Below are 23,893 nucleotides of genomic sequence, written 5' to 3'. Positions count from 1 at the left end.
ACTGATTCTGTCTCACTGCTGTTTGGAATTCCCCATTTTCCCAGGCGGCTAAACTACCACGTACGTCATAACCAGACGAGTTCTGGAATCCGTGACGTCAGCCGACTTTGTCCATTGCGCGTCTGTCCATGTCTTCATCTGGGCTTGCACTCCCAAATTGGGCTGGGTGTGACCAGAGCGCACGGGGTTTGACAGTTGCATGAGAATCACGTGCTCTTCGACATGCGTTGTTGTTGGACCTGAGAAATCACTTCAAACAGTATGGGAAGAGTTCGAAGAGTTCAGGTATCATCTACTTGCTCAACTAGAACAGCAATCCAAACACTGCTGTACTACGCTGCTGCTGGTAGTTTGTACTTCGAAGTAAATTCGATTCCAGAATTCGTCTGATGATTCTTTTTTGAAACACGAAACTCGGAGTTACGAGACAGATTTTTGGTCTCTGTTGTTCTGCCCTGTGCGATGCCAGAATTCTACATCTCGGATTGTTGAGTACGCACTGGGAATAGAAGCGACTCTTGCTGAAAAAGTGATCGATGTGCTGAAATCCGAGAGCCGGTCGCGCAATATCATTTTGTTGGCTTATGATCACCAGTGTGGGTTGCTCCCTATGTGGCAGCTCGTGCTTTTCCTGCCCGCCTCAATGCTCACCTGACACACTCACTACAGTACTGCCATCCAGAGCACACGAAAAGTCCATCGAACCGTGTGATGATCATCATGGCATGAAACTCAGTCGTAGACGCACTAAAGTAGTCCTAATGACCTAACTACAGTAGGTAGTAGGTACATGTACGTTACGTTCGGAGTGCGGGAAACGTAGCATTTCTATCTTTTCATCAGACTGTGCCCAATGACTATGTGCCAGTCTTGCCGTGTGACTGTTCAACGCCTGAAGGCACCGGAACACCCGTTTACAGTTGCAGAAGCCACCTGCACCGTAGAAACAATGTGCCGAACAGTCCATGAAACTGGCAAGGATCCTAGGCCCTATGCACGTCTGTTCTATAATCCATTGCTCTCTCTCTCTCTTGGTGCACATGTATGCTGCGAGACCACATCAGACTTTCTGACAACAAATTTTACGTGAACGTAGTAGGTTTGAGGCATCCTGCAGCTTCGTAACGCAAAGAGAAATGGTGAGCATACATACTCATTCCCTGGGCACTCCATGTTCACAACTCATTTCATTTCACAGAATCATTTTCGACGTTTCAGCCATCGACGTTTTCTGGAAAGCACTGACACGGTCACATTCGTGTCTTAAGATTAATAGCGAGAAACCTGTTCAAACAATTCTCAAGTTATCTGGTGACATCTGCGCAGCGCTAACTTACGTGTTATTACCAACACCCATGGCCCAGGACATGAGTGAACGCTTGTGATGTTTTACTAGTTTTAGACATTATTCCTACCAAAGACGTAACATGTACAGTTATAAAACAGTCTGGCTGTCTGGCTGTCTGGCTGGCTGGCTGTCTGGTTGTCTGCATCATTGAGCATGTACAGTCATGGAAAATCATCAACACCTATAGCACCAAATCAATATTATAACTGTCCCTTGGCAGACTTTCACTTCATATTTCATCCTGATGATGGCAATTTGCCAAAACGTCGAGAATGATTCTGTGAAATGATTTGAGTTGTGAATTTGTAGGGAATGAGCATGCTCCAATGCACCAATTATCCTTGAATTTTTACCTGGTTGCCTTTGCTTAAACCACGCCAGTGTTTTCCTTTCTGACCTGATGTTCACGCTGCTATCTAGGCGCATAATACCAGAAGCATAATATCTTTCCTGCAGCGTTTTCACGCGACAATTTTGGCGTATGAACCGACATCGCACAAATCACTCCATGTCTGGCGGTCAATGGGCTACCCAGGAGTATTGCCATTGTCGCGGTTTCTTCTCCTTCTTTCTAGCAGGATTAGTACACGATTTAGATTAGCTTAGCTTAGCACATACGCCATGTACTTGTTTACCCAAGCCAATATTTTCACCAAGAAACAAAATTAGTAAAGATATGCATACAGCGTTGACAACGAAGATACGGACCAAAAGCATTTAGTTGTTCTAAATAAATAAAATTCTGTAAACAAGAGAAAGTAAGAAGAAAAAAGGCAACGCTCAGCTGTGAACAGTAGCTAAACAATCTAGAGTTGTGGGTGCAATCCACATAATTATCACTATGACAACTGAAATCAATGAACAGGATCGATAAGAAAAAATTACGAGATTTGACCAGAGCATTTCAAGGAACATTACCAGTGGACGACGATATCCCTGGATTCATGTTACTGATGCAGACAGACAATGGATACATAAACTGAATTGCAAAATGTGAATGGGCGGCAGTCATTAACTTCAAAAAGTAAGTATTTCTGATAATCAAACAGGCATACTCGCTTCTTCAAAGTTTATAATCATTACTGAAACCACACCGCCCCAAACCTAACCATTAGTATGATCAACAACAGTATACGGGAAGGTGTTTTACTTGTCTGCCTTACGGCTCTAGGGCGGTAAACAGGTGGTCGAGTTCCGACCTTTGCCTAGTTCAGTAACAATAAGTAGATTTTAATAGCATAAAAAAGGCCACTCCACAGTCACAGTTAAGGTCACTGCAATGATATACCGGTAGGCCACAGTCGTTCCCACTCACAGTCTTGATGCGTGTGTTTAACGCTGGCCCCAGGTACCCGGAAGCATCGGGGACAGACCAGCCTGCGTGGACTGGAATGGAGAGCATAACTCTTCCTTTACCTTGGCTTGCTCGGATTGACTGCTGCCGCCGGCTGCGAGATGATAGGCTAGACTGCCTTGCGGCATGCTATGGGTTCGGGAGTCGTACGCGCCAGTGCCTTGGCTTGGCAAGATCAAGCTCTCGATGCTACAGATATCATTTTGAGGTTGCTGCTGGTGAGGGTGGTAAAAGGGTGCTACAGGCTGTGGCTGCTGCTGGTGTAATGCCAGTGTAGGCATGGTGGTATCCTGCTCAGTGCTATAGTCACTAGTCGGGTAGTGGTACATCGACGACGTCGTGGAGTATGCACTTGCCGACTTCACGTCCGTCTCCACGCCAGCCGGACTTTGCGCGATCGGTGTGGAATGGCCTCTGCCGCCAAATGCGTTCTGAGCATGTAACGGCAGCGACGAAAATGGACTTGGTATGTTAGCGTTTTGACTTGGCGCACCAACCATGGGGGCTCCTCGTTGACGGCTTCTATTCGACGCTCCTTCCATTGAAAACTGGTTGGGAAGCTGGGCATGCAGACTGGACACTATACCTGAAGCAAGTGACTGAGAGCGTGCATTCGGTGAAGGATTGCTTTTAGCCGGACTGAGCAGTGACATTGGTGGACAGGCTTTCTGGGGCGTAAAAGGCGAGTGCGGTGTTGGAATTGCTGTGTGAGGTGAAGTCAGTGGGCTTTGCGGAGTGGGACCGTACTGGTAGAGGGATTGCGTTGAAATAGGCAGTTCCAACACTGGTCGCGAGTCTTTCGAGAAAATACCGGCGTTGTGAGCGGACACAAGTTGACTAGGTTGTGCAGCATTGGAGGGGTTGATCACATCTGGCATGCTGACTATTGCGTTGGCCGGGAAATCCTCACCAAGTATTGTCGACGTAGCTGCTGCTCTGGATGCTGGAGTACTCTCACTGTACAGCAAGCACTGTGAGAGGTGCTGACGGAGATTCTGCTGCTGATCCGCACGGAAGTTCTCGTGCTGCGCTAGATACTGAAGTGTGTCGGACATGCACTCCCGATAGCCTCGGGAATGGTAGTCTTGAGCGATAACTGTGCACCCACAGAACACACAGAGTGATGACAACGGGAGAAGAAGAAAGTTTGCTCAGCACGAAAACACCATTGTAGACATATCGACGACATAGCTGCAAACCCTACACAATCCTGAAAGCAAGTGGTCTCTTTGCTGAAGCCATCCAAATCTGATGTTTGATCAGGAGCCAATATCAGGGCCCTACAGTCCATTTCAAAACTATAGACGCGTAGGGTTTTTGAAATATTTCAAATTTGGCTGGAACTTTTTGAAAATAGTTTTCGGAATATGGCTCAGGTCCGCTCCGCAATTTCTCTCATAATAGTTCCTAAACGATTGGATAACAGACGCCCAATTTGGGAAAAATTACGCACAAAGTGATCACAGATTTTATGTTGTATAGATGCTGGCATAACGGTTTTTGCCTAGGTACGCGTCTATAGTTTTGAAATGGACTGTAATGATGGGGTGTTTTGAAGTGACTGCAGTGGAATTTGCAAACCCCAGTCTGTAGACTACCGGAAAACTACTGTACTATGCACACAGCACAAACAGAGAAAACGAATTTCTGTGGCAGCTTGGATTGGATGGGGTCAGCAGAATGTGCTCCTAATTCGCAACATTGCTAGTAGTTCAAAGCATAAACACCACCACCCCATTACCACCAACAACACCACCACCATTCTTCCCCTCTCCAAAGGAACGAAAATATGATAGCTTTCCCAGTTGGCATGCTGTCAGTATTCACGTACATGCAACTTCTACGAACAGACATATTACCGGTATATCTCAAATGATGTGCTTAGACACATAGTTAAAACAACACACAACCGGATCTTGGAGAGAGGGTTTATCAGCAAGGTCGCAAGATCTCTACGTACCCACAGCCCCCATAATAAATATGCAATCCAGCAATTATACAACATGAATTCTCAGTTTATAAAGTAATCGGCTAACCTTCATGAGGTGCCAGTCCCCTTGTTGTTGCTCTGAGGAACTCTACGGTCAGGGTGAGAATCTCTGCCTTCTCAACTTTTGTATTGCCTTTGCGACTCGCCTCCGGAATCAAGCTCTTCAGTTCTTCCAGGCAGTTGTTGATGCGGTCTCGGCGCTTTTTCTCGATCTCCTAGGCAAAAATCACACAAAGATGGGAAGAGGCAGATTGATTGTCTTGCGAAGTGAGCTCATGTATCATCCTGAGCACCTCTTTTCTTCTTTTTTTCAGCCCATCACGCGACATGGCCAAATTTCCGATTTCGCTCAAAGTTGGCTCCTTTTATCCCTAGGTGGACATCATTCACCCACTATGACAGTTTTGTCCAGAAACCCTCTGCTCTTTAGATATTGACCAAAATCAAAAAAACTGATACAATACGAACCGAAACACCTTCAAACAAGGTAAAAGAATGACGGTACAATGCTGCTCACAACAACGCAGCTCAGCACAACCAACTATGTTCGCACACCGATCCAAGTTACCTAGTAATGTTTAGCCATCCAAATTTCGATTGGCGACTTGCTGAATCCCTTAAACGAATCGATGAATTCAGCCTGTCTATTGGCGGCCATGCACTAGCCGAATCCAATTTCGTCACAGGAAAGCACACACAGAGCGTCTCCACATGCATTTTCGCTACGCTATCACCACTGTGATATCATTGGCATAATCACTTCCCTCGCCGAAACCCGAATGATGCCGCTACAAAGCGTCACTTGCTGTACAACTGCCCACCATGACGAGAAAGAAGAACTGCTCCACAACAAAAATCAGCACTAACTTCAACAGTTGATCGGGCCAGAATGATCTCTTGTGCTGGTCTGCTAGTGCACGTGAGTTTCACAGGCCTACCACGCTCTCATCAAAAAATTCAAAATTTCTCTCAGGTTGCTATGAGCCTATGTACTTTCGGTGCTTGCGCTGTTACATCCTGCATTTTTAGGTACAGGAGGGCCGTGGCTATGCCCCGAAGAGAACTTTTCAATGGATATCAATGAACACGTGAAACTCGCGTGCACGGGCTGCCCTGTATTTAATTTGGGCCATCTAGCGAAAAAGTATATGGAGGCTTTCCTGTGTGCTTTCCGAGGTTGGATTCGGCTAGTGCTTGCCCGTTGGCGAGTTCGAAATTTGAATATTTCCCCAAGACATTGACTTTTAGTGGATAACTTTATTGAAGACCACTTGTTGGCGCTTGGGGACATGTTGTAGCAGGCTATGGTGGTCTACTCCCAATTTCAGGGCATAGCCCAGCTGCTACTGGCCCTTGAAGATGGCCTTCGTAACGGCCGTCAATGGAGAGGCTGAATTGATCGATTCGTTCGAGGGAATCAGCAAGTCGCCGATCGAAAGGTGGATGCCTAAACTTTACTAGGTAACTAGTCGTGTTTATGTTGCCCAATATCCAAAGAACTTTGGTCTTTGGATCAAACTGTCATAGTGGGCGAACAAGGTCCACTCTGGGATTAAAGGAGGCAACTTTGAGCGAAATCGGAAATTTGGCCATGTCGGGTGATTTTTGGTCGTTAGAGACATTGATTTTTAACACAAATATCACCCGACATTGCCAAATTCTGATTTCACTCAAAGTTTGCACCTTTTATAGCTAGGTGGACCTCATTTGCCCACTACGACAGTTTGGTCCAGAAACCCTCCGCTCTTGAGATATTGACCAAAATCAAAAAATCGATAAAAACACGAATTTAAACACCTTCAACCGAGGTACAAGAACGAGGGGTCCCTGCTGGTCCCTGCTGGTCCCTGATGCGAGGGGTCCCTGCTGGTCCCTGATGTGAGGACTTCCTGCTGGTCCCTGATGCGAGGACTTCCTGCTGGTCCCTGGGTGCGAGGGGTCCCTGCTCCTTGCTTAAACAGGGAGTGGTGCTTTCTTGCAGGTTTGCCGAGTGGAAGGTGCGACTTGCTCCTTGTGTGCTCCAGATGGCAGTCGTGAGTCAATCAAATGTCAAGTTCGGCAAGAAGCGTGTGTTCCTCGTTGGAACAACCAACTTCATGACTAATACCGCCAAAGTCGCAACTTCTAAGTTCACTAGGAATCACATGGGAAAATATTCAAATTCCGAATTCTGCAACGGCCATGTACGAGCCGAATCCAACCTCAGAACAGAAAGGCGTACACAGCCGTTATAATTATACCTTTTCGCTATGCTGCCAGCAGTGAGACAACATAGGAGCAATCCTTGCCCTCGTAGAAACTCGAATGAAGCTGCCACTAAGCGTCACTTGGTGAACAACAGTGAAGAGAAGGAAGAACTGCTCCAGAACAAAACCAAGCAAGGACTGCAACAGTAACGCAAGGTGGCCAAACTTTTTCTCTTGCACTGGGCAGCTAGTGCACGCGTGTTTTACGTGTGCATAGACGCCTCGTTGTACTTCCAAGTAAAAGTAGAAAATCACGATGTAGCAGTTGAGCACTCGAGGATTTCAGGTACGCATTGCAATTGGAAAATCGAGAATAAAAAAAGTCCTCTTTAGTGCACAGCCGCGGCCCTCCTGTGCCTATAAAATGCATAGCGTAACCACGCATGCACCGGTAATACGCATGCACCGGTAATACGCATGCACCGGTAATACGCATGCACCGGTAATACGCATGCACCGGTAATACGCATGCACCGGTAATACGCATGCACCGGTAATACGCATGCACCGGTAATGCGCATGCACCGGTAATACGCATGCACCGGTAATACGCATGCACCGGTAATACGCATGCACCGGTAATACGCATGCACCGGTAATACGCATGCACCGGTAATACGCATGCACCGGTAATACGCATGCACCGGTAATACGCATGCACCGGTAATACGCATGCACCGGTAATACGCATGCACCGGTAATACGCATGCACCGGTAATACGCATGCACCGGTAATACGCATGCACCGGTAATACGCATGCACCGGTAATACGCATGCACCGGTAATACGCATGCACCGGTAATACGCATGCACCGGTAATACGCATGCACCGGTAATACGCATGCACCGGTAATACGCATGCACCGGTGATACGCATGCACCGGTGATACGCATGCACCGGTGATACGCATGCACCGGTGATACGCATGCACCGGTGATACGCATGCACCGGTGATACGCATGCACCGGTGATACGCATGCACCGGTGATACGCATGCACCGGTAATACGCATGCACCGGTAATACGCATGCACCGGTAATACGCATGCACCGGTAATACGCATGCACCGGTAATACGCATGCACCGGTAATACGCATGCACCGGTAATACGCATGCACCGGTAATACGCATGCACCGGTAATACGCATGCACCGGTAATACGCATGCACCGGTAATACGCATGCACCGGTAATACACATGCACCGGTAATACGCATGCACCGGTAATACGCATGCACCGGTAATACGCATGCACCGGTAATACGCATGCTACGGTAATACGCATGCACCGGTAATACGCATGCACCGGTAATACGCATGCACCGGTAATACGCATGCACCGGTAATACGCATGCACCGGTAATACGCATGCACCGGTAATACGCATGCACCGGTAATACGCATGCACCGGTAATACGCATGCACCGGTAATACGCATGCACCGGTAATACGCATGCACCGGTAATACGCATGCACCGGTAATACGCATGCACCGGTAATACGCATGCACCGGTAATACGCATGCACCGGTAATACGCATGCACCGGTGATACGCATGCACCGGTGATACGCATGCACCGGTGATACGCATGCACCGGTGATACGCATGCACCGGTGATACGCATGCACCGGTAATACGCATGCACCGGTAATACGCATGCACCGGTGATACGCATGCACCGGTAATACGCATGCACCGGTAATACCCATGCACCGGTAATACGCATGCACCGGTAATACGCATGCACCGGTAATACGCATGCACCGGTAATACGCATGCACCGGTAATACGCATGCACCGGTAATACGCATGCACCGGTGATACGCATGCACCGGTGATACGCATGCACCGGTGATACGCCTGCACCGGTGATACGCCTGCACCGGTGATACGCATGCACCGGTAATACGCATGCACCGGTAATACGCATGCACCGGTAATACGCATGCACCGGTAATACGCATGCACCGGTAATACGCATGCACCGGTAATACGCATGCACCGGTAATACGCATGCACCGGTAATACGCATGCACCGGTAATACGCATGCACCGGTAATACGCATGCACCGGTAATACGCATGCACCGGTAATACGCATGCACCGGTAATACGCATGCACCGGTAATACGCATGCACCGGTAATACGCATGCACCGGTAATACGCATGCACCGGTAATACGCATGCACCGGTAATACGCATGCACCGGTAATACGCATGCACCGGTAATACGCATGCACCGGTAATACGCATGCACCGGTAATACGCATGCACCGGTCATACGCATGCACCGGTGATACGCATGCACCGGTGATACGCATGCACCGGTGATACGCATGCACCGGTAATACGCATGCACCGGTAATACGCATGCACCGGTAATACGCATGCACCGGTAATACGCATGCACCGGTAATACGCATGCACCGGTAATACGCATGCACCGGTAATACGCATGCACCGGTAATACGCATGCACCGGTAATACGCATGCACCGGTAATACGCATGCACCGGTAATACGCATGCACCGGTAATACGCATGCACCGGTAATACGCATGCACCGGTAATACGCATGCACCGGTAATACGCATGCACCGGTAATACGCATGCACCGGTAATACGCATGCACCGGTAATACGCATGCACCGGTAATACGCATGCACCGGTAATACGCATGCACCGGTAATACGCATGCACCGGTAATACGCATGCACCGGTAATACGCATGCACCGGTAATACGCATGCACCGGTAATACGCATGCACCGGTAATACGCATGCACCGGTAATACGCATGCACCGGTAATACGCATGCACCGGTAATACGCATGCACCGGTAATACGCATGCACCGGTAATACGCATGCACCGGTAATACGCATGCACCGGTAATACGCATGCACCGGTAATACGCATGCACCGGTAATACGCATGCACCGGTAATACGCATGCACCGGTGATACGCATGCACCGGTGATACGCATGCACCGGTGATACGCATGCACCGGTGATACGCATGCACCGGTGATACGCATGCACCGGTGATACGCATGCACCGGTGATACGCATGCACCGGTGATACGCATGCACCGGTGATACGCATGCACCGGTGATACGCATGCACCGGTGATACGCATGCACCGGTAATACGCATGCACCGGTAATACGCATGCACCGGTAATACGCATGCACCGGTAATACGCATGCACCGGTAATACGCATGCACCGGTAATACGCATGCACCGGTAATACGCATGCACCGGTAATACGCATGCACCGGTAATACGCATGCACCGGTAATACGCATGCACCGGTAATACGCATGCACCGGTAATACGCATGCACCGGTAATACGCATGCACCGGTAATACGCATGCACCGGTAATACGCATGCACCGGTAATACGCATGCACCGGTAATACGCATTCACCGGTAATACGCATGCACCGGTAATACGCATGCACCGGTAATACGCATGCACCGGTAATACGCATGCACCGGTGATACGCATGCACCGGTGATACGCATGCACCGGTGATACGCATGCACCGGTAATACGCATGCACCGGTAATACGCATGCACCGGTAATACGCATGCACCGGTAATACGCATGCACCGGTAATACGCATGCACCGGTAATACGCATGCACCGGTAATACGCATGCACCGGTAATACGCATGCACCGGTAATACGCATGCACCGGTAATACGCATGCACCGGTAATACGCATGCACCGGTAATACGCATGCACCGGTAATACGCATGCACCGGTAATACGCATGCACCGGTAATACGCATGCACCGGTAATACGCATGCACCGGTAATACGCATGCACCGGTAATACGCATGCACCGGTAATACGCATGCACCGGTAATACGCATGCACCGGTAATACGCATGCACCGGTAATACGCATGCACCGGTAATACGCATGCACCGGTAATACGCATGCACCGGTAATACGCATGCACCGGTAATACGCATGCACCGGTAATACACATGCACCGGTAATACGCATGCACCGGTAATACGCATGCACCGGTAATACGCATGCACCGGTAATACGCATGCACCGGTAATACGCATGCACCGGTAATACATGAGCTCATAGCAACCTGAGAGAAATTTTTGAAAATTTTGATAGGAGTGTAGCACGCATGTGAAACTTGCGTGCTTTACAGTGCATTCATTGGAAACTGGCAGTCCAACTTTTTGGTGTCTCCCGCACATAGTCGTAGATATCATGAAAACAACAGTACCGCCTGCATTGTGTGACCAGTGCAATTACTTCTTGCCACATTTGAGGCCAGAAAAGTCCAAGAACAGGGAAATAGAAATTCAGCCAGATTTTACAAAATTAGAACAGGTATGCCATGGCAAAATGTATGGAGAAGCAGATCCCAAACCCAGATTTTTGAGATTTAAAGTGGGTTTTTGATCCTCAATTCGGCCTAAATCGGACTTTCAAAAGCCAGCGGGACTGTTTCCAATGAATGGACTGTAGCTGCCCAGCACAAGAGAACATTCTGCCCCAACCTTTCTGCGAGGCCAGGGATTACTCCCTTGATGTCTCACTACTGGTAGCGTAGCGAATAACGCATATGGAGACATATGCATGGTCGTTGGAGAGTTCGAAATTTGAATATTTCTTCAAGTGATTTTTAGTGGATAACTTGATTCAAGATCACTTGTTGGCGCTCGGGAACATGTTGTGCCAGACTATGGTGATGGTCTACCCAAAGTGTGGACTCATCAGCGCAGCACAGAGGAAATGAGGCCGAACCTGATAGCAATGAAAAATAAATTTTCCAAAGCCAGATTTAAGCCAGGCCCGAACATTCCTTGCCAGAGTATCCAAACTGACAAGTCAGTGAGCTCTGCGTAACGCAAACAGCAAAGGCACTACTCCACACAAGAGTGCTCAACTGCTACGAGAGCAGGAGCAAAATATGTATGTGTATGTATGTGTTTGTGTGTGTGTGTTGGGGGGGGGGAGGGATAGGGGGAGGGGTAGGGGGGGGGGGGGGTAGGGGATATTCTAAAAATTACAGTACTCACTCCTCGTCGTTTTCGCTGACTTTTGACCTGCTCATCATCACTAGCTCCAGAGTCCGACTCTTTCTCTCTCTCTTTCCTTGCTGCATCGTCACATGTCTCCAATAGCTCTGCAGATGATGAGGGATGCTGGCCGGTAGTGCTAGTACATGATGAGGGATGCTGGCTGGATGTGATAGTTGATGATGTTCTGCCTAGGACAAGCTCGGGTAACTCGCCAAACTCACTGATGACTCTATGGGTATCCACCATCCGAGACAGGAATGGATGTGATTCACAGACAGAATGCCGTATTGGTACACACACACACACACACACGAACGAAACAGAGCACATAGAAGATATCATTTTAATGTTCGATGTCTACAGTTGTAGATTGAGAAAATACAGTGGATTGGATATGACGACCTTGGATATAACGACAAATCGAGTTTAGCGACAAATTTCTGTTGCCCAAGTCATTTATCAAGTCCTTTCTGTACATTATAGATCAGGTGTAACGAACTCGAAAATTACAACAGATCGAATTTACTAACACTTTTTTGGTGCCAGAAAACCTGAGAATGCATCGAATACCGTACTGGCAGTATATGTTGCCGCAGTGAGGCCATGAAGCGTTACATTGGCACATGTTTGCCGCACGCAGGGCGTTACATGCAAAGTCGCACAGGAGCCGTTACACAGGTTTCTATATTGCCGCAGTCCTTTTTTTGCTATTGCCGCATCATTTTTTTTGCTTTTGCCGCATCATTTTTTCTTCACGCCGAAGGCGAATAGAGACTTCTGCATTGTCACAAGGAAACTGGTAAACACATCGCTCTTCTTCGCAAAACGACCTCGGGAAAGAAGAAACCATTGAGATCGCCAACCACTGAATGATGCTTGGGCGTGATTTTCTTCACGCCGAAGGCGAATAGAGACTTCTGCATTGTCACAGGGAAACTGGTAAACACATCGCTCTTCTTCGCAAAACGACCTCGGGAAAGAAGAAACCATTGAGATCGCCAACCACTGAATGATGCGCCTTCGAGTGTCAGGACTTCCTGCTGCGTCCAGTTTTGAACTTTTCACCACGCGGTACACGTGATTTCACAGTTTTAAGCTTTTTTTTGCAGTGCAAACTGCAATGAAAAGATCGCCGCACCCCGCCGGACGCGCGTTACGAACTCAACGAAAATTTGTCGCACTAGCCTGGTCGCGCGTTACGCCGCACCCCCCCCCCCCCCTGCGTTACGCGTTATGCGGCAACATATATTGCCAGTACGGTATAAGGACTTTCCTCCTGTATCAGGCGAAGTGGCATGCATAGGACATGTCTGTGTCACATGCCGGGACCTTTGGGTCACTCCACGCGTGCTGGTCATTGCACATTGTAGCCGCAGTGCAGCGGTGTAGTTGCTACCCATGACTTTTGGCTTTAACTATGGATGCAACACAAATGCACATTCGAAATCCAAGTGCATTATTATGCATACATTTCTGTCACTTAGATAATTATACATATTTTATACAATTGCATACTAAATCTGAAGATCGGGTTTAGTGACAGATTGAATATAGTGACATTTTGTTTTCTCCCGAAGGAGTATCGTTATAATTATCCAATCTCCACTGCACAGCAGGGATGAGAGGTGTCCAGAATGTTCTGCCTAGACCTCTGACCTTGCCAGGGGAAATCAAACATGTTGATTAATCCCAAACCATCTACCTCATTTTCCTTGGAGACAAGAATGCTATCATACTTAGAAGTAATGGACAAGTACAAAGTTTCTTTTGGAATGAACTTAGTGCGGGTCCCATTTCGAAAAAGAGTCGTATTTTAGAAGTTTCGTGGCAAGTAGGAGCTCACAATTATTTTAGAGCTGTTTCTGACTAAGTTGTGGCTGCTGAAGACGATAAAAGTATCGGCAAGTCTGTACAGTTCTCCGTTTGTTAGATATGGCGATCTTCCGCTGCATACGGAAATTGTACATGTACTCGAACCCAGTCATTCTAGGGTATAGTGGGTTTCTGCATACAGAGTCCGTCAAGAAGCATTTTGACGTTTGAAGAAAAGCTTGCTCTAGAGTGTTTTGGAGCCGAATCAAGCGGGCAGACCCGAAGCGGAACAGGCACGATCTGAGCAAGTGTATGGTGTGCCAGGATTATATACCTGACGCGCAGAACAGGCGCTTGGCAGAGAAATGTACTCAGTGCGCCACATACGAGGCAGAGTTTAGTCTGCTCGATGCTGCTCGTACACGCAGCCACGCTAGAATATTGAACTAACTTGAAAATCAGGATGGTATAGAGAATCAGATCAAGTATCACTGTAGCTGTTTTTCACTGTACGTAAACAAGAAGTCTTTGAAACGTCTTGCTAATGATGCAGTGGATTCTGATCTGGCCCAGAATGGCGATGTCGAGACGCAGGCATTCATGAAATTGTGTGAGTGGATTGAAATTAGTGTCCTGACTCAGAGTAACTCCGCAACAGATATGACTGAAGTGTGTAAACGTTACAGTCCTGGACGAACTAGGATTGATTGGTCATGTTCAGAGGTCCTTCGCGGTGAAGCAACGCCTCATGGAACACTTCGGCGACCGGTTGCAGTTCCATCAGCCGCTTGAGACAGATATGTAAATAGTTTGGTTGTCTTTTCACTTGTATTTAATTTTGTCGGCTCAGAGTCATTGCTACTGTATTCTAGTTGCTCCTGGGCTTGAGTACATGACACAGCCCATGTACTTTTCATTTTTTTGTAGCACCAATACAAAATTTGTATCAGGGATTGAGCGCCACATTACACAACTCGAAGTTTTTGACAGCCATGCCACAGATTCGCATGAAAATCAATTTGATTGTATTTGTACAGTTGCTCGCACTGACCTTGCAAGTCCACCTAAATATTACATTTTCCTTTTTTTTCAATGTATTCAGCTGAATGATGTTGTTATATATGCACTCTGATGTAATATATTATGTACTCTGTATGCATTTGTATATACTCATTGCGCATGCTCTGAATCAAGGTCTTACTCTACATGTATCCATGCCGGCTGGTAGACTCTGGTGAGCTGCGTGTGAGACTGCATGTAGGGTGTACGTGGATACACAACAAATGGCGACGAAGATGAAAATTTTGTTTTGAGATAATTTGTTTAGTTGAGTGCTTGCGAGAATTTGGTAAACCATGGCCTCTTCAGGGAAGGCCACCCTGGAGCAGTTTTCTGGCGGGGACTTTGCGGAGTACCGGGAACGGCTTGAGTTTTATTTTCTCGCAAATGACATCGGTGTTGTTTCAGCCAGTGCAAACTCATCGGAGAAAGAACGCGTACGTAAGAAGATGATTGCACATCTAATCTCTTCACTGTCGAAAGACGTCTACTCCACTTTGCGGAACCTCTGTCTGCCGGAGTCAATATCGGACAAGACCTTCGAGCAGATTTGTGACCTACTGAATGGATATTACAGAGTGGAGCGTTCCACGATGACTTCTTCTTTTCAATTTCGCGATTGCAACCAGAGACCAGCGGAAAAGCTGGTAGATTACGCAAATCGTTTGAAACGTGCGGCAGTAGCCTGCGACTTTGGGTCGCATTTAGACAGATCCCTAAAAGATCAATTTATGGCAGGAGTCTACAGTCAGGAGATCAAGCGGACGATTCTGACTAGTCCTGACAGCAAGACGAAGAAGTTTCAGGATGTGCTGGATATCGCTTTACGGGAGGAGCGCGCCATCATGTTTGCTGAGCAGCTTACTCCAGGTACTACTACTAGTACTAGATCAACATCTACGCCGTCCGAGTCAGTCAACAAGATGAGAGCTACCACTACCAGTAAATCCAAGTCAGCAAGTGCATCTAGAAAGCCAAATCACTCGCAGGACCAGAAAGGGTCAAAGTCGACGAAGGGCAAGGTTTGTTATCGTTGTACATCTGATTTGCATATGGCTGACAAGTGTCCTCATCGATCTACTACTTGTCGATACTGCAAGAAACGAGGACATCTCGAAAGAGCCTGCATCACCAAGCAGAAACGAGGTGAAATTCACCACGTGGATGACGAACCTGATGATCGAGGTGAGATCGTTTCTGATTGTGATGTTGATGATATGCCTATCTACAAGATTCGATCGGGTAGTGGAAAACACCCTCCGTATACTGTAATGGCGGAAATCAATGATGTTTGTTCACCAATTTGCATGGAAATCGATACAGGTAGTGCTGTATCCATCATCACCAAATCTGATTACGAGAAATTGGGTGCACCAGTGTCGTCTCTTGTAACTCAATCAGTCCAGCTCATTGGGTTTTCCGGTTCCATCATCCCCTGTTTAGGTGAAGGGAAATTTCCAGTGTCAATAAATGGGCAAAAGCACACTGTTCTCTTGCGCATTGTCGATACAAATGGTCCATCTCTGTTGGGCAGAGATCTTCTCTCACTTTTCAAACTAGAATGGAGGGAAATATTCTCGGTGAAGTCTGAAATTGATAATGCTCTTATACGCGCAAAGCTGCAGGAGGAAATGCTTCAGAAATTTGAGAGTTTGTTTGACACGTCAACTGTCGGCAAATTAAATTCAACTCAGGTCACTTTGCGTGTAAATGATTCAAAACCTGTGTACATGAAGGCTCGTTCAGTACCATTTGCAATCCGGGAGAAATACGAGCAAGGCCTCTCTAAACTGGAGGAGGAAGGTGTAATACGCAAAGTTGAATTTTCGAAATGGGCTTCACCTACGGTTCCGGTTCAAAAACCAGACGGAAATGTACGTATCTGTGCTGATTACTCGCGCACCATCAATGCTAATTCGGATTTAGAAAAATATCCGTTACCTACCATAGACGAAATTCGTGCCAAGTTGAATGGTGGGCAGAAGTTTACGAAGCTTGATTTATCTCAGGCGTACCACCAGCTAGAGCTTGATCCTAAGTCGAGGGGGTATACTACAATCAATACCCACCGTGGTCTGTTTGAATATGTACGTCTACCGTTTGGCATTCATTCAGCAGTCTCCATATTTCAGCGTACTATGGAGACTCTCCTGGCGGGTATCGATGGCTGCATTGTGTATGTAGATGATATTCTAGTCACAGGTCGAAATGATGCAGAGCACAAAAGAAATCTGGAAATGGTTTTGCAGCGGCTACAAGATGCGGGAATGCGTTTGAAAGCCACGAAAACCGAGTTCATGCTACCGCAAGTCTCGTACCTTGGTCATACTTTGAGTGCGAGTGGTATGGCGCCTTCGCCAGGAAGAATCGATGCTATGGTTAATGCCAATGCTCCTACGTCCGTCAGTGAGCTTCAATCGTTTATTGGGTCTGCGAATTATGTTCGCAAATTCATACCCAATTTTGCTCGGATTATGGCGCCACTTTACGCTCTGCTAAAGAAAGATACTGTTTGGAGATGGTCAGATTCTGAACAGACAGCGTTCCTTACGATAAAGAATGCTTTATGTTCCACGGAGGTTTTGGCGCACTATTCGGCGGGTCTGGAGCATGTCTTGCAATGCGACGCATCAGGAACGGGTCTTGGTGCGGTTCTTTTACAGAAAAACGAAAATGGTGATTACCAACCCATTTCGTATGCGTCTCGTCTGTTGAATAAAGCGGAGAGAAACTATTCAAATATTGAACGGGAGTCACTCGCTCTTGTGTTTGGTGCAACCAAATTTCGCCAATATCTCCTGGGAAAGAAATTTGTCCTTGAAACTGATCACAAACCTCTGGTGAAATTGTTCGGCATGCAGGAAGGTGTTCCGTTCCTGGTTTCTTCCAGATTAAAGAAATGGAAGTTATTACTTTCAGCGTATGACTACACCATCCAACACATTGCGGGAAAGGCAAATGTTCTGGCAGATTTCATGTCTAGAAAACCAATTTCTGGAAATCCTTCTACCCCGGAACTAGGTGAAACACGTGTACTTTTCATTGAGGACGAGCTCATTGATGCTCAAGTTGTATTGAATGCCACTGGAGATGATCCAGTTCTAGAGCGTGTTCGTCACTACACTTTGAATGGTTGGCCAGAGCATGTGAAAGAGGTGGAGTTACAGCCGTACTTTGTAAAGCGCTGGGAACTATCTATTGTAAATGATGTATTACTCTGGAATGAACGAGTGGTAATCCCCATGGCTTTGCGCGCGATGCTCTTGAGTGAATTGCACTCGGAACACACAGGCGCTGTACGAATGAAACGTATGGCACGTCGATATTTCTGGTGGCCAAAGATGGATGACGAAATTGAAGATACCACCAAAATGTGCGCTACGTGTCAAGAACAGGCACGCAAACCTAGTAAATCCTATGCTACCTGGTCATGGCCGTCGGGTCCATGGCGTCGTCTGCACATAGACTTTGCGGGTCCATTCATGGGCAAAATGTTTCTGGTGATTGTCGATGCGTATACGAAATATCTGGAAATTGTCCCGATGACACATGCCACATCAACGGGTACTATCAAAGCTTTGAGACGTTTGTTTGCCACATTCGGTCTACCCACTCACATCGTTAGTGATAATGGGACCCAGTTCACTAGTGCTGAATTTACCTCGTTTCTCCAGAAAAATGGAATCGCACACACTCGTTCAGCTCCCGGCCATCCGGAGACAAACGGTCTCGCTGAGCGATATGTCGGTCATTTTAAAGCTAAAATGAAAGCAATGGGAACAGAAGGTGACGACCTAGATACACGACTACAACGATTTCTAATGACATTTCGGTCAACTCCTACGGCGAATGGTAAATCACCGGCAGAAATGCTATTTAATCGCCAACCACGACTACGTTATGATGCTTTGAAAACAACACGGAATGCGGAGGCACAATCTTTCAATCAAAACCAGCATTTGCTACCAGAATACAAACCGGGTGATGCTGTGTTTGCGTTACGTTTTCAAAACCATGGTACAACCTGGGTCCCTGGTGTTGTTCTCTCTATCTGCAGTGCTATGAATTACTCTGTCCAGGTAAATGATGTGGTCTGGAAACGACACCGTAACCAACTCCGGCCACGTTCAATACCACTTTCTCAGTTAGCAGAACAGACACGTTCTGCACCACAACAGCAACAGCCTCAGCCGCAGCAGCAGCAGGTGCCACAGCAGTTGCCGCCTCAGAAGGCTCAACAGCCGACGACTTCACAGCAGAAAGAGCAGCCCATGCAACAGTCGCAGGATGAGCAGGGTCAACAGTCGTTAGCTTCTACAGCCCCAGCTGATGCTGTACCTGTTGACCGGCAGGTGACTCGATCTGGTCGGTCAGTCGTAAGACCAGCTCGGTATAACGGATGAGACATTTTATACATGTAGGATATGTAATTATTATATTATTTGCATGGATTGATTGAGATGATCGTGAATGCATGTACGTGGTTCTCTTGTTGCATTTGTATATATCAGTATAATGCTCTGTATAGTACATACCACACATAGAACATTGAACTTTGATAATTGGCACGTCAGACGATGGTACATTATTACATTGTCTGTTCTATGCTATTGTTCCTTGTCATGAAAATGTTTTGTTTTCGGTGTTACCTCTTTTTGCGAGGGGGATATTGTTATATATGCACTCTGATGTAATATATTATGTACTCTGTATGCATTTGTATATACTCATTGCGCATGCTCTGAATCAAGGTCTTACTCTACATGTATCCATGCCGGCTGGTTGACTCTGGTGAGCTGCGTGTGAGACTGCATGTAGGGTGTACGTGGATACACAACAGATGTTTTATTGCCACCAGGGAGTCGTACCCTCCTGATCCCTGACTGCCACCAACTGGAGTCTAAAACGGACTCTGTATGCAGAAACCCACTATACTCCAGAATGACTGGTTTCGAGTATATGTACAATTTCCGTATGCAGTGGAAGATCGCTATATCTAACAAACGGACGGTACAGACTTGCCGATACTTTTATCGTCTTCCACAGCCACAACTTAGTCAGAAAGAGCTCTAAAAAATTGTGATAATGCATGCGAATGGATTCATGAATCGATTCAAGTGCATAAGCGAACGCATGCAGCCACTGTACTCTAGAATGACTGGGTTAGAGTACATGTACAATTTCCGTATGTCGGAAGATCGCCATATCCAACACACGGACAACTGTACAGACTTGCCGATACTTTTATCGTCTTCAGCAGCCACAACTTAGTCAGAAACAGCTGTAAAAAAATGGTGAGCTCCTAAAGGTTACGAGTTTCTAGAAAATACCACCTTGGACCTTAGACTAACTTTTGCTAATATCCGTTAGGGGCATGAAATAACTATAGTTATTTTTTCTGAACGTTCGGGGTGACTGGCCTCGACCAAAAACGAAAATTAGCACGTAACGACCCTGCTGGTGGAGTGATCTAACGAATGATATCGTGAACGAAAATTTGTGCTTATACAGTTGGACACACATTTGAAAGTTTTCACTAGTTTACTTTCATGCCTTCTTCTTTTATTGATTGGTGTAGCCCAGAGACCATTTGGAGAGTGACGTAAAGATATGCGGGTAAGACCTGGAAAATGCATGGTGAAATCGCTCATGCACAAAAGTATGTGTGCTCTTGGCAACCTGAACAAAGTTTTGATTTGATTTGGTATGAGCGTGGAACGCATGTCAAACTCGCTTGCACTACCTGCCCAGTACATAAATTCCTTTCTGGACGATCTTGGAACAGGTGGACGCACCCCCTTTTGCAGCACAGTCAGTTCAACCAGCATAAATGTTTTCATACGAAAGTCCACTATAGTCCCGAATATGTGCGAGAAGTGGTGACATATCCTACAGGCCACAGATATACGGCTGCTAAGTGATAGCCTCTAAATATAAAAGTTCATGATAGACTCAAGTGAGGAGGAATGTATTACGGCTGTTAGCCCTCATTCCTCGACTACATATTTCCTACGACCCCAGCGCGACTGCTAAGTTGTTATTTTCTAGTTGCACGACATCACACAGATGCACATGTGAAATCAGTGTGCACTAAAAACCATGTAGCCAATATACGAGAACTTCCTGGGCGATGTCAGTGCGCTACTGTTGCAGTTCTTGCTAATTTGTCAAGTTGTTGTGAACCAGTTGTTCTTTCTCGTCATGTTGTGCTCTTGGTCAGCAAGTGACGCTTGATGTCAGCTTCATTCTAGTTTCTGCGAGGGAAGGGATTATTCCCATGGTGTCCCAGTACTGGTGGCTGCGCGAAAAGGCATATGGAGGCGCTCCATGTGTGCTTTCCGGCTACGAGGTTGGATTCGACTGGTGCATGGCCGTTGGAGAGTTCCAAATTTGACTACCCCCCCCCCCCCCACACACACACCCAGGGATTTTTAGTGGATAATATTATTCAAGACGACTTGTTGGCGCTTGGGGACATATTGTTCCAGTTTATGGTCATGGTCCACCCCAAATTTCAGGGTCCAACCTTGCTGCTACTGGCCCTTGAAGATGGCCGCCATTGCACTGACTGAATTGATCGAATAGTTCGACGGACTCCGAAAGTCGCCAGGCTAAAATTGTACGGCTGAACATTTACTAGGTAACGTGGATCAGTGTGCGAATATGATATTACAGTAAAACCTGTGACTAACGACCACCCCTTGGGGCCAGAGAAAGAGGTCTTTAGTGGCAGGTGGTCCTTAGTTAGAGGTGTCACCACACAACCATAATTGTATGTGAGACCGTCCGTGCCTGTCGCTAGTCACGGTGGTCTTTAGTTAAAGGTTTTTCTGCAGTTGGTTTGCCTGTGCTGTGTTGTTGTGCAGAACAGTGCCCCCCCCCCCTCCCCCCCCCCCCCTCACCCTGTTCTTGTACATTGTTTCTGTGCATGTTTAGTCGATTTCTCCCAATATCCAAGTAGACGGGTCTCTGGACCAAACTGTAACGTTAAGAGTAGATGAATGACTGAGGCTCACCCAGGGATAAATGGGGTCAGCTTTTGAGCGAAATCGGAGATTTGGGCATGTCTGGTGATATTTGCCTAGTACAAACATTGACTCTATAACTCTCCTCCCCCCCCCCCCTCCCCACCTGGTTCTATCTGTCTGTCTCTCTGTCTGTCTCTGTCTCTCTGATTCTGTCTCTCTCTCTGACTCTCTGTCTCTCTCTCTCTCTCTCTCTCTCTCTCTCACTCATTCTCACATAATCCTTCAGACAATACAGACTGCATGCAGCACCATACCTGGAAGCGGCCCGAGACCCAGCCTTATCAGCCCCAGAAGCAGTAGATGCGGTAGCAAAAACACGGCGGGATAGGGATGTTTGAACAACGTCTCTGCTAGACGAAACCTGCTCTGTGAGTGTTACTGCTGAAGCAGATGCTGTCCTTGAGGTGCTTATCGTCCCTGGGGAGGATGTGATGATGCTGTTTTGGGCCTGGCAACTGCGCTCAGGTGTTGCTGGAAACCCTTTGCGTGGCTGCTCATCCGTGCAAGTCATAGTCACTGTTGCGACGCCCTGGAGGTCTCTGTCTCCAGCTGCTGAAGGCGATGAAATTGTTTTCTCCGCAGCCATTGGCATTGGCTCGTTTCTTCGTGACCGCTTACTGACGTCATCATCTCCCCGATCACCGTCCACCTCCCGTCCGCGTTTCATGGTGAATCACTTACAATAGTCGCAATGTGACCGGCACACGTGTAGTTTTAGCTACTTCAAAAGTAGGTACGTCAGGAACCAGATCTCCGAGCCTGCTTCACAAACTCGTCCGGGACTTCGGAGCTCTCAGTTGTCCAGCAATCTCATTCAAGGGAACGAGTCGGAGCGTCTTCTATTCTGGCAAGTAGGTAATCCCAAGTCAAAACATCATAATGACCATGTTGGCTGATTATCTCACCAATTGAAACACCACTCATACAGTGATAAAATACTAGCTGTACACCACACTCAGCTCAACGCTGGCACTAGCAAGAAGAGCAGAGAAGTAATTAGTTGCAGGAGTAGAGTGTAGCAAAGCTAGAAACAAAAGCCGGCAGTACAAACACGAATGCAACATACAGCCTAACATAGCGTTCTTTGATAGCTAGCCAAAGCGCAGATATACGTTGCAAAGCACTCCACCTACCGTATCCAGCGTGTGCTGCGGATGCTGCTGAACGGAGCTAGCTGAGCCCGATGTCCTGGTCTACCCTCAACTAGTACCTCCACCCATTCTCAGGTGTGACAAGACTTGGAAATAATAAGCAGTGCACACGAGCACAATGCCCATTAGTAAGTTAGGCATGACTCACATGACTCGTCGAACAGCAGAGTCTGAGCAGTTGCACGGCTGTCAGTGTCCTCTTGGTGTCACTAGTCCTAGACTGTAGCTAGCCGTCTCTACCTAATACAACACGTCTTCCCTGATCACCTGATCATGTTCCCGTAGACCTCACAGTCTATTGTGCTACGCGCACTGACTACAGTTTACACCCAGTCTAGTCAGGACGAGAAGACGGTTACACTTCACTACTCGTCACCCGTCATCTTGTCATCGCCACTCTCTAGCAGTGTTTTCCTTCGCACGTTTGCAGCGTGATCGCGTGATGTCCAAGATCCAAACCATGAGTCGACTGGACTTGACTTGAAACGGGTGTGCTCAACTAGTAGAACAGCCAGAGCGACCACTAGTGGACCGAGGAATCGTCTTTACTCCGACTCCGAGGTAGAACGGCCTTGGCAACTCCTGCTGTTTTCTTGATCATGAGCAAGAACATGTGCATGTATTAGTACTTCAGTCCATTACAATTATTTTCATCTTTACAATAACTCTGCTTGTTGGTACAACCCATCCTTCGCGGACTCTGTGCTAAGGGCAGGAATCACGACGGTAATCTACTTGAAGTCTAGATTTGTGCAGGCTAGCCTACATTGTGCTGTCATCATTAGACAGGTTGGAGGGCATGGCGTTGATAACTGCCATGATGTTCGATGATTGAATTC

At 47.2% G+C, this 23,893-nt stretch overlaps 1 protein-coding gene across 3 annotated transcripts; it reads right to left on the bottom strand.

Moving 5' to 3' along the window:
* Positions 1 to 1,972: 1,972 nt before the first annotated feature.
* On the bottom strand, positions 1,973 to 23,132 carry LOC135819958 (uncharacterized). 3 transcript variants are annotated; one of them, XM_065333257.1, is made up of 5 exons: positions 23,037 to 23,132; positions 22,158 to 22,747; positions 12,002 to 12,233; positions 4,739 to 4,907; positions 1,973 to 3,798 (listed from the first exon to the last, which is right to left on the bottom strand). In XM_065333257.1, exons 2-5 carry the CDS (start codon positions 22,568 to 22,570, stop codon positions 2,681 to 2,683), a joined length of 1,932 nt encoding a protein of 643 aa, XP_065189329.1. In that variant the 5' UTR covers positions 22,571 to 22,747; positions 23,037 to 23,132; the 3' UTR covers positions 1,973 to 2,680. The 3 variants fall into 3 exon arrangements, with proteins under 3 accessions (XP_065189329.1, XP_065189328.1, XP_065189330.1); XM_065333256.1 differs by lacking the exon at positions 23,037 to 23,132 and having other exon boundaries at positions 22,158 to 23,011; XM_065333258.1 differs by lacking the exon at positions 23,037 to 23,132 and having other exon boundaries at positions 4,739 to 4,904; positions 22,158 to 23,011.
* Positions 23,133 to 23,893: the final 761 nt, after the last annotated feature.

This window comes from Sycon ciliatum, chromosome 6 (genome assembly GCF_964019385.1).
Source record: "Sycon ciliatum chromosome 6, ocSycCili1.1, whole genome shotgun sequence".
NCBI lineage: Eukaryota > Metazoa > Porifera > Calcarea > Leucosolenida > Sycettidae > Sycon > Sycon ciliatum.
This window is presented reverse-complemented; position numbering and strand designations above follow the sequence as displayed.